The 12,623-nt window shown below is 34.2% G+C and overlaps 1 protein-coding gene across 1 annotated transcript in view; it reads left to right on the top strand.

Moving 5' to 3' along the window:
* Window positions 1–12,173, top strand: part of LOC134530360 (uncharacterized) — a 45,096-nt gene extending 32,923 nt beyond the window's left edge. Inside the window, exons 12-16 of the mRNA XM_063365116.1 lie at window positions 355–527; window positions 2,736–2,955; window positions 3,865–4,018; window positions 5,164–5,936; window positions 10,757–12,173. Of these exons, the coding sequence (XP_063221186.1) occupies window positions 355–527; window positions 2,736–2,955; window positions 3,865–4,018; window positions 5,164–5,936; window positions 10,757–11,361 (1,925 nt within the window). The 3' untranslated portion in view covers window positions 11,362–12,173. The remainder of the gene's footprint in view (window positions 1–354; window positions 528–2,735; window positions 2,956–3,864; window positions 4,019–5,163; window positions 5,937–10,756) is intronic.
* The last annotated feature ends 450 nt before the right edge of the window (window positions 12,174–12,623 follow it).

Below are 12,623 nucleotides of genomic sequence, written 5' to 3'. Positions count from 1 at the left end.
TCATTCATGCACAATGCGACCTTTCCTGACAAGAGAAACTTTAGATGAAACCTTCTGATGTGGTGTTATCGTACACTTTGTTTTTGTTGCTCTGGAAATATTTAGTGTAAACTTAAATACTTCATAATTGTGAGAGAAGTAAAATAACTTGTGGTTGGAGCAATTTATTTCATAAAAATTTTCGAATTGTGTTTTTGTCAAAAGTTAGTTATGTGTTAATCAGTAATCCTGGTCATGATTTGCGGAAATCATTTTTCATATCTACTAAAAAAAATTATATATTGAACTCTGTCATAATACAATGGTTTAGTTTCATTGTTAATGTCAGCAACATGTATGCTTATTTTTTCACAGCTTTGTGCCATTTGATGGAAGAGGTGGTGTGCAAAAATGATCATCCAAAATTTACTGAAATGGTGGACATTGTTGATGAACTAGAAATAGATTCCAATTCCAGCTCTACTACCAAGAATCTGTTGTTCTTGTACTATCTCAGCCGAAGTGCAAACTGTTATATAAATAAGAGGGTAAGTTGATTTCACATGTAAAATTCAGTTCCAGTGTATGGAAGTATTAAAAGGTGTAACATTAATACGGAGAGAGGTCTTTAATCTACCACTTTTGAGATTATGTCTAAGTTTGATTAGTAGAGACAAGATTTTATGGTTTTATTTTCAGGCCAATTTTGTTTTTAAAACAGATTTCTGTGTTATTGTTTTTTTATTATTATATTATTTTTTAGGAATTCTGTTTATTCCTAAATATAGATTATTATTGAACACATATGGCACACAAATGTTTTATGATATTTATTTCACCAAAACGGTGTAATTTTGACTGATAGATGATGCACTTTGAACAACACAAATAAATCTGCAAGTACTTGTTTGAAAAATGTACCAATGTCGTAATGTTATAATGAGTTACTAATAACAGTTGTAAGACCAAATCTACTTATGACACACATTTATACAAATACTTTGTGCTGAATACATTACATTAATTGAATTTAATATATTTAATATTACATTATTGTGATTTGAGTGAAGTTTTGATTAAAAATACTAATTAATTTTGTGATAGTTGCAGTTCAGTGCTTTATGGTGTTTTGAATTACATTTCAGTGTTAACTGGTGTATTCACATGTTTTTCAGTGTTTTTTTGGTTTTATTGCAATCCACCATATAATCTTGCCCCTAGTGATAAGTAATTTGGTGGGATTATTGAACGTTAATTTAGATTTAACTGGAAAACAAATTTAATGTACAGTACAGTGTATTAAAAGAAGTTTTAATAGGCTGCTCTATAGAAAGATATTATTCACAATAGTATTGGTCTTCCAAAAAAAATAATTATGGAAATGTACTCGTGGAATATGAAATGTAATCTGTAAAACTGGAAACACCATTCTAAAAGTAAAAACCAACAGTAACGATAAACTCTGAGCGAACTAGAAATACCAGAGGACCTGGTGGCCAAGTTCGACGGACGGAATTCACTTGAAGAAACCTGAACGCGAGCAGCTCTTATCGGTGCCGGATTACAGAATGTGCCACACCATACAAAGCCGGATTAGAGATCTTTACTGTGCTTTAAAAAACGTAGTGATAGATGCATTACGAAAAAAATTCATAGTGTTTATACATACTGAATATTTTTTTAAATTATTTTTATTGGGCTTAATATGTTTTTATGACAAGGTCAATAGAACCTTTTGTACGCAACAGCACAGGCAATGGATATTGAGACAGGAATCGGCGAAGTCTAATAGCCAGTTGAAAGGAATAGGGGTGTGCAAATATTTGGTAGTGCAATCAACATTTAAACATTCGGATCATTAATTGTACATTTCGATAAGAAACTCTCCTAATAAAACTCAAACCAAAATTTTGTAGTTGAAACAAAAATATAAGTTTCTAATGATTGTTCAATTTTTTAATATGAAATTAGTGTACTAGTTTGTAATCTGTTAGTTTTTTCTTATAAAAACACTATCAGTTAAGTAAATTTTTTAAACGTCAATCATCCAGTTGTACAGGATAATCACCAATATATAATTTAGAAAGACATCAATTTTAAGATGACCTCCACTTAATGAGAACTTTGAATATAAATCAAAATCATAGTTAAGAGAATTGCAGTAATACTACAACTATAAAATGAAGTGATTCCAATTTCAAGACAAAAATTAAAGGATGTATTAAAATAACTGAAAGACAACTCGCAACTCAAAATGATTTAAAATTATTTTTAATGTAGCCAACTTCACATGTGAAAGTATTGCAAAATATGTTAGTTATTAAATTTTTGATCTGAAATGTTGCTTCACTGATAATAGTGTTAGGCCTATTTACTTTGCAACTTTGTATACTTTTTTTCTAAGAGTTTTTGATAAGTTTACCATGAAGGCCAAGCAAATATTCTGAAATTGAGTCATATTTCGTAAGTATACATACATTCTTCATTTAATATTTTATAAAAAAAAAATAGGTACTTCACAATTCCGAAAATTATTTTTATTTAGCATTGAACCTTAACAAAGAATTTTTTTTATTTACATGAAAGTTCCTCTAACTATTGTTTCATTTTCACTTTGTTAAAGAATAGCATTATTTGTAGAACTCTAGAAATAAACAATCTCAGCATTTGCCTGGAGTGATAATCAGAATGCACTGATTTTGTACCTCTAAGCGGTGTCTTTCATGATACTTCTTTTCAAAAAATGTTTTGTATAGTATGAAGAAGGTGTACAGTTCTTGAAGAAGATGCCAGACCTGAGCAAGTATGCTACCATGTTGCTGTGTGTTCGGTACAAAGTGCTGGTTGCAAAGTACCTGCTGCTGTGGCCGGAAGTGGTCACGCCAGACGAGTTGGGCGAAGCTCAGGTATCGCTCGTCATCAGGACTGCTTTCGATTACATACGCTCTTATGTAGCTTCATTTACCTCTGGTTCAGGTAGGTATCCATTCCATTAGTGGTGTGTTGTAGCTGTAACTGTAGAATAACTCGAATGGAAAATTCTTTTTGTTTAATGAGTAAAACATAATCTCTAATGGAAAAATTCTTCATTTTTTAATTTTTAAAGGAAAAATTTTGTGATTTTTAAATATTTATGATATTTATTCTGCATTGTTAAACAATGTAGTAAATAAAAATTGTAAATGATGAACAAGTTAATGAATTTGTGTGTCTAAACAGAAAATACATACTTTCAAAGCAATGCATTTTGCATCAAATATTTCGTTGATAAATGCATAACATGTTAAGACATAAATGTAAAACATAATAAAGAGCTTTAGATTAATTAACATTACTGTGCAAAAAAGTATTGCTGTTATCTCATAGAATTGTTATAAAATGGTGTATTATATTGTTTTCTCAGCAGTTTACTAAGAGTACAACTCCAATTTTTGTGATTTCCAAATCCATAAGATATGTTAAAATTAGTTTGATTAAATTTATTTTTAAATTTTGTTTTGTAATTTTATTTTCCTGGAAACTGTGTAATGGTGCAGATATTTCTTTTAGTTACAGTTGAAGTATGTGTAGTTAGTGGCGTACAGGATAAGTAATGTAGTAAAAAAATGTTTAATGTGCTTAATTTTAATTATTTAGTGTCACTGCATTACACTAAAGATAAGCAATGCTTTTTAGATTGGAATAAATATACATTATGAAACAGTTATCAACTGGCTATTTTAGACTAAATTATTTTTTAGATTTTTTTTAATCTTGACATTTTTATTACCTTCTCTAAGAGTCTTTTAGAAATTAAAATTTTAGTATTTATGTTATTGAAAAATAAAAATATTTAAAAAAAATAGTATTTTAATGTAGTATTTTTGTGTTTGTTGAATGCCACAGGCAGTGTGTGCACGTACTATCAGATGCTGTACGTCTTGTTCGAGACGTCTTTGTATCGTGGGTGGCAGTTTTTGCAACTCTGTTGGCCCCGTGAAGCCAGGTGCTATCTCACAGGTGACTTGATTCTTGCCCAGAAACTGGCATTTGCAACGAGGTGAGTTGTTGCAAATTTTTTTTTTTTTCAAATGTCACTTTGTTGTATGAAGTTAATAGTTTTTGTATGCAAATTTTATAAATACTTTGGGGGTATCTTTCCCCTCCCTCCTAATTTTTCTTCACCCTCGAAAACTAAAATTTAAACTGGAGAGATAACAATAAATAATCTACGCCACACATACACTCATCTAACTTAAAGTGGATTCAATTTATTTGTAAAACAAATTTTATATTTATTTTTAGTGCTACTGTCCAGTGTGTGATTTTTTTTAAAAGTGTGAGTATTCTAAAAAAATGGTCAGAACCATAGCTTTAAGATGACTTTTCAAGATGTCAGAAATGTGTTAAAAGCCTTTTAAGGGGCTATCATAACCTTTGGTGGCCCACCCTTCCCACAATTCGCATCAGGTTCCACCATTCTATAAGAATATGGACCAAGTAAAATTATACGTGGTACATAAATATTTATTCATCCCTATTTTTGGGCTCTCTAAACTGATGAGCCAGAAGTCTCTGGTTTGCTTCCCGGATTTTTAAGATTTCCTACTTGAATCCAGGACTGTGTTCTTAGTTCATCACTTTACTTCATGAGGCAACCGGAAACCACTTTGAATCATGTTTCCCTTGGATTATCACCAAGCCCGCGAAGTGTAATTCATAAGGGAAGGAACAAGAAAGGAGTAAAACTAAAAACTACAAAATAATTAGTAATAATTAGTGTCAGTGTCAGTAATACTTGTATGTACATTTGTTTTGTAAAAATTACTTTCGAAATTTTGTTTTATTGTATAACCTAAATACATTTGAATTTAATTAACCATGATTTTCACATATCCGTGCTGATCTACGCGCCCCCCCCCCCCCCTCCCCCCCCCCCCCCCACCACGATTACCCCAGTTAATCAAGGTTTTACTGTACATAATATGATAAGCTGATAAAACTTGAGTGTTCATACTTTAATTCTCAAACATAGCTCTGCGATAAAATATAATTTTAAAAGTTTTTCATAAATTCGTATTTTCCCTGAGAGTAAGTCATCTTTATAGCAGGACATGTTGTGCTTTATCGCAAATGAAATAGTTTATTAGCATTTGAAGCAAGTTGTCTTCTTACCACATGTATTTGTTTTATCCCTTGTTTCAGAACAGTCCAGTTCTTGTCGCTGCTGGCACAAGTGGATGTGCTGTGTGGAGCCTTGGATGACGCCCACGTGAAGGTTGTGGGCATGAGGTTCATCCTGTGCCTGCAGGCACTGTCTTTTCGAGAGATGTTCTCCCCCATGAAGGGTAGCCCGGCAGAACTCGACGGCCTCGTCATGCAGCTGGACTCGCTCGCGCTCGGCGAAGGTGACCAAAAGGACATCTGGAGGGACTGTGCGTACACGGATGACATGGACGGGTCTCCGGTGTTGCGCAAGGAACCGTTCTCGATGCCAGAGTTCGTCTCGCATGGAGATTGCTGCAGTTGCACGTGGTGTGCCAACCTGGCCGCTCAGCATCTCACCTTGGACGTCACGATGTTGGAAGCTGTGCTACACTTCTACCACGACGACAAGAAGACTGCGCTCGACTTCTTCAAGGGAGGGATTCGCCTCGCGGAGAGGTTGACGGCGAAACGAGCAAAGCTGATGGAGAGGTGGTGCGAACGAGTGCTGTTCCCGGAGGAAGTGTGCAACAGCTTGGTACTGCCCACGTGCGAGAGCTTCACCATCTCCAGAGTCAAGTTGTTGCTTCATTTCAGTGACCTGCTTTGCAGCCAGTGCTTGTTCGGAATGGCACTCAAGTCTAATGAGCATGCTTTTACGCTGCTTGCTGGTGTGAACGACCAGAACCTGTGGTGCGAGGCATGGAGGCAGCAAATGGATATAGCTCTCCTTGCAGAGAAGGATGCGCTTAGTCATATTAGTGATCTGGAAGGTAATCTACTTTCATATTATTATACTGTATTTACCAGCAGAAGGGTTGCCTTTGAGTATGTGGCACCTTTAATTTTAAGCAAAAAAGTCTTAACATTTTCACAGTAAGGGTGTCGCCCTCGAATAAGGGTCACACCATGGATAGAAATGAAGTCTTTGTGTTCCGTGTCTCAGCTTATTGGCACGTGAGAAATACAGCACTGGTGTTTACCCTCGGTTCTTCTGTGTCTGTTTAATACTAGAGGTGGACGGGAATAGCATTTTTACTTCGGGACGGGATTCGGTCGGGAAATACATTAGATTTTCGGGATCGGGATCGGGATCGGGAGCAAGAGCAGTAAATTGCCTCTTGTACAGAAAGTTATATTTACTTTATTTACTTTTAAAATGTGCATATTTTTAAGTCTTTTTTTTTAATAAACCATCCACATTTATAGTCCAAATCAGTGGAAATGGCACTGCCTATTTCAGCATTCAAACTGTTGACAGTTTCTTCGTACAACTCTGGAATTATTTTCCTGCTGACTGTTTTGCTCGATGGCAGACTATACAGAGGCTTAACCAATTTTAAAACATTTTTTAGGCCTCTTTCATCAACAATGCTTTATGGATGTCAACCATTTGCTAACCATTTTCCTACTTCTTTTGTCAAAGCCTTTTACTTGGGGTGGTCAATACCCCAGGTGACAAAATTAGCTAGCTTGGGCTGATTTGTTTGTACATCTGATTTAACAGACTTTTTCTCACTTCTGCGTGATAATTTGAAAGATGTGTATTTTTCCTGAAGAATGGCCAACTCATTTTTTGCCTTCGGATGTTGTGTTAAGTGTCTGTGCATACCTGTTGTGGGACCATATTCCGTTTTCAGGACAGAAGGGCACAAAGTACATTGCACCTTGTAATTTGGTAATTTCTTAAAGAACTTCCAAATAGGCGCAGAAGACACACCTGGTTCACTTTTGCTACTGTCTGGAATGCCAGGCTCCATCATTCACACACGTGTATAAACTACCCATTTTTTATTAAATGAAATTTACTGGAAATAATTATCTCGTTTACTTTAAAAATACCACTTGATTTTAATTGTTCACTTTCATAATTACTACTAAAACGTAAAACCCTCTGATGTTTATGAAAGACGTTTATAATGGCATAAACATGTGAAACCAAGATGGCGTCTTACAGTTTATTAGCGTTTCGAATATTACGCGTTTGGCAACACTACTTATGGTTGCTCTTGTTAATTTTCAAGACAAATTATAACCTACAAATACGGCAAAGACGTTAACATTCGCCAAACTTAAAAATAATATTCAACATTGAGTTCTTTAATTAGTCAGAGACTTATTTTAAACTTTGTTTATGAACGAGTGTTGAATTTACGTTAATGTTTATAATATGAAATTTATTTTTTGTGATGTCTTTGTACTTTGTTTGTTTAATACGTACACGAAGTTACGGGACGTATGTATACATAACGTATTTTTATAATTCAAAAATTATTACGACGAAGCTTTTTACTATTTAAAAAACTTGTTTTCCTGAGGTATTATCCCGAAGAGAAAAATTATTTTCCCGAAGTTCGGGAATGGTTTTTTTCCCGACTTTTATCCCGAATTTCGGGATCCCGTCCACCCCTATTTAATACACACATGTGCGTGCACTCATGCGGACTCTCACACACACCCTTTTGCACTCTCTCTCTCTTGCACACACACATACATACATTTATGAACACTCCAGTTCCTGTACTACCTAACAAAAGGACAAATAACACAGCCATTATTATTAATTTTTTTTTTTGCCCCTTACCTTACCTTCCCTTTGTCACAGACAGAGAAAAGGCTGAAAGCTACTCTTTGTCAGTTCCTTCTAGAAAAATTAGCACGCAGATAACTTGTGTGTGGCTGTAACAGGGACTGGAAGTAACGCGCTACTAGTAACGACGTTATTTGTAACAGTTACTTTTTATGGTAACGATCGTGGTAATGCAATATATTAAGTTTTCTGTAACTGTAACTGTAACTGAATTACATTTTTCTGCCTTAAAGTAACGATAATTGTCGTTACTTCTTGCGTTACATTTTTTTAATGTATTTCTTACTGAACGAACAATGATTTGTTAATTTTTTCAAACCCAGAACGAAAATCCCGACAAGCATATTATTTGCGATGGTATTGCTTGTACTAGTAAAACTGCTGTTGGCTAGCCTGCGCTCGTATTTTGATTGTCATTTATTTAATATTTGCGACATGCGGGTTTACTGCTGTGCTGTTTAATTAATTAACCTACCTCTGCACATGCGCGAAAGCAATGACAGATTATAATGAAGCGAGAAGCCGAGAAAGCAGTTCAAAATTTTCGTTGCTGTGGCCTTCATATTCTAATTTTTTTCGAAGTTCGGTCGAGTGATAAAAATAACCTTATTGTGAAGTGCTTATGTGGTTCTGCGAACAATTTTGTAGTGTGAACTAATTACACAATGTAATTTAAGACCTATTTTAAAATTTTAAGTTTAAATAAACATATATCTTTACTAAACACAATATGTTTTATTAGCTTTTAACTATAACAATATTACGTATCACATTTTTAGTTTTTCAAAAAGTAACTGTTAAAGTAACTTACAGTTACTTTTCTCAGAACTGTAACTGTAACTGGTATATTTTCAGTAGTGTAACTTGTAGTTGTAACAGGGTTACATTTCCAATGGAGTATTTGTAACTGTAACTGAGTTACTTTTTAAAAGTAACTTTCCGGTCCCTGGGCTGTAAGTATATAAAAGGTGCATTTATAAATTTTAAACAAATACATTGTTAATACAGCACACATTTTCTGCCAGCTATTGTACTGGTGTGACACAATGCCAGTTTTATTACAAATATATTGGCACTCTCCTATTCTATTCTCTAATGTGTTCGATTTTAAGTGCATGGACTATCATTCTCTAGTGTATTTGATTGTTTGTATACCTAAGTATAATTGTGGTGAGTTGTTCATTTGCACCTGCACATTGTTTTATTTGGGTCTGTGTTTTGCACTAATAATGCACTTGGAGTTTTACTATGGTATATATATATATTTTTTTAATGTGATTCAGAATATATTACCATATTAAAAATGACAGCCAAAATAAACTAGTATTTAAAATAGTGTGTAGCAGTCGTACACTGTGAAAAAGATATTCTACTATCAAATGTTTGATTAAAGTAAGCTTTCGAAATGTATCTTAAAGAAAAATTTGAAACATTGCAATTTTTTTTGTTTAGTAAAAATTGTAGGGATGAAGTTTTAACAGTCTTAGGTAACTGTATAGTATACACCTAAGTAGAATTTTTTTTACAACTGTAAAATATTCACAATGTTACTGCTTATAAAAAATTGGATTGATTTACAAACATCCAAACTCACAAACTTTAACTAGTACGTAGTTAGATTTTACAAATATTCATGCAAACAAATTAATGTTAAATACAGTATGTGGTTTGCTTTTATTCCTGTTGGTGTGACATGAATGCTGCATATATACATTTAAGTTAACTAATAGTTTATTGACCCTACCATGTTCTTTTCCCTTGACCTTGCAAGTGTGTGTGTGTGCGCGCGTGCACGTGCGTGCATAATGCTAGGTTGGAAACTTATTGGTTAACATACAAAATTAAGTTGTCATGATTAATTTGATAACCTGGTTATAAGTTATGTTGAAAGTCTTATTTTGAATAGTTACAGCCAGCAATATATGTTTCAGTTTAATTAAATTCCCATTACCCTACATATGTTGTACACTTTAGCGGTAATGTTATTTATTTATTATGCATTTGGGTTATATCAGCAAGGACATAATGGAAAAAAATTTGCTTTAGGTGACTAATAAATTGGCAATAGTTAGATTATTAGACCCAGATATGAAAATTTACTAATCTGTTAGTTGCAAATAAATTTTAATCATCTATGTCTATAGATTTTTTGATGCCATGTCTACTGTTCTATGAAACTGCAATTGTAGATTCTAGTTTTGAAAGAAGTGCGAGTGAGTGTGAGTGTGTGTGTGTGTGTGTATGTATGTATGTATGTATGTATGTATGTATGTATGTATGTATGTATAATGTTATTCTCTTGTACAATGTGACTTTTACTGAAGTCTTATGGTTTATGGTTAGGTGTCATCACTCATCAGCAATGCAGGCAACAGTAAGCCAAAAATTGCCTCAGCAACATGTGAAGTCTTAATGAACATAATTAGCAAAAGTTAACAAAGCAGTTAAAATATAAATATTTTTTTCTGTTTGAATTTTATTGTTTTGTACTTGGGGAAAGAAATTATTTTCTTGGTTTTTATTTTTTTTATTGTAGTGTGATGTATTATTTATAGTGATGGGATTTTCGATACTTCGATACCTTCGATACTTGACGGTATCGCAAAGTATCGAGTTTCGAAACTGTAAGTTCGATACATTTTTTCGATACCGGAATGCTTGTTCAATTGTATTGAATTAAGTTTTGAGTCGCCATCGTACAAAATACAACTATACTAGAACAGCTTATTAGCCATAATTATGATAACCAATAGGCTTGCATCAGAATAAATTATAATTATATAAGTCGTTAGTCTTTAAAGTTGTTTACAGTATGTATTTTTGTAATAAAGAGGGAATTTATAAAGTTTAAAACATATTTATGTTATTTGTAATAATTGTTACTTAATAAGAAAATATTTTTCCCTGGAGTATCGAAAGTATCGAACTGAAAAAACAATACAGAATCGAGTATCGAAAGTGTGGTATCGTCCCACATCTAGTTATTTATGATTTTGTTCGCAGGCGAGAGCGTCGACAGGAACGGTGAAGACGAGAGGCTGTCCCCAGTCGCCGAGAGCTTCAAAACGCCCGAGTGCACGGCCAGGCGGGGGGCCGGGCCCAGCAGGTTCCGCTTGCTGCGGAGGGTGCCCGCGAGCTCGCCCGGGGCGGAGGAGCTGGACGACGTGTTCGGCCCGGCGACCCCGCCTGGGAGCGTCGGGAGGACGGTGCAGGAGTCCGGGCGTCGCGTCGTATTGTTCAGCAGTCCCGAGGACGGGGAACAGCGCAAACAATTCGAAAGTATCGGACATTCCAGGAAAACAGTCACCGGCCTTAAAAAGAAAAAAGAAAACAACGGACACCTTGTCGGCAACCGCGAAGGGAAAGTGCACGTTTACGTCGATTCTCCCGACGAGTCTCCGGAAAAGTGTTTTAAGACGCCGAAGCAGAACAGAACCCGCAACAAAGCACGGACGGTGAACACCGCTGACAAGCAGAAGAAAGCGGTGCCGTTGTCGGAAAATAGGCGTGCGTTGTCGACCGACGAGGCTGCACAGACTGCTACCCCTGGTGCTACGCGCCGTCAGACTCGAAAAGGATGTTTGAAAAAAAATGCATTTATTTTGTAGTAAATTGAAGTGGTTTGGCTCAAGCTGATTATTTAATAATTCTTGGGATGTTGAATTTTACTGTACTTTTCCTGGTTAGTAAAACATTGATAAATTTCAGGAAATAATTAAGTGCTGTTATATTATTGGTTTTTGATACTTAATCCATTTTACCTGTAAATTTCAATTATATTTTTACACGAGAGTGAATTGTCTTGCAGCTGCCTGTATGTTCGCTGTTAATTGTTTTATACCGATTAACTTTTATATTTAGCTTGAAGGCAGCCTTGTAAATTATGTATGTACTTTTAGAAAACTTTCTGTAATGTGATGCTTGTGGGAGAGCAGTTTTTACATTGACTAATAAAATTATGGTGTATTAAAAAAATACTGTGTTAGTATGTATTTTTGGAGTATTATTAAATTTACAGTTTTTGCATTTTTTAGGTTTTTGCATATGTGTATTGTATAATAAAACCATTCTAAAATTTGGCACTTCACCACATATTACACTAATCAGGCTGGTTTCTTTGCAGTTATAATAAACCGCAAAGTTGGCACTTGCCTGTTGAACTGAGGGTTCTGTACCATGTGTGAAACCGACTCTTTTAACCTACAAACTGTTTTATTTGTTATTATTCTTTGTGCTTGTTGTATAAAAGGATTGAGTAAAACCAGCTTAAAAAGATTTTCTGCATAATAAGTTTAAATAATTTAGTACTTTTTAAGTAAACACTTATTAACCAGGTTTTACTGTATTCCCATTGTCAGATTTGAATTTTGTATTGCCCTCTACTATGATTACTGGAATATTAAAAATTTCTTCAAATGTATACATACTTGTTTTACATATTACTTTATTACAAGGTTTTTTATTTCCTCAAGATCCTTTGGAGTGTTTCTTAAAGGGCATTGATGAAAAAAATATTGGTTGGATCTGAAATGCACTGAAACTTCATAATATTATCACTTAATTCAAATACTAACCCCAACAATTTTAAAAATTTTTTTGAAATATTAAAAATTCTATAACACTGTAACACCAAATAGTAGATACTGCTAATACTTTAATTCTGCTGACAGGTTGATGAATGTATAATGCGAATGCCTAATCATCAATAATTTATTCAAATATTTTATGCATTGAAATCTTAGGAAAACAATATGACAGACCATATAAGTTAATTTAACATGCAATATTATTGTAATCTATTTGATCGCCTTCATTACGAGCGGAAGCTCTTTTTTGTTTTGTTTTGTTTTGTTGATAGGAGTGGGCGGGG

This window comes from Bacillus rossius, chromosome 3 (assembly GCF_032445375.1).
Source record: "Bacillus rossius redtenbacheri isolate Brsri chromosome 3, Brsri_v3, whole genome shotgun sequence".
Lineage (NCBI taxonomy): Eukaryota > Metazoa > Arthropoda > Insecta > Phasmatodea > Bacillidae > Bacillus > Bacillus rossius.
This window is presented reverse-complemented; position numbering and strand designations above follow the sequence as displayed.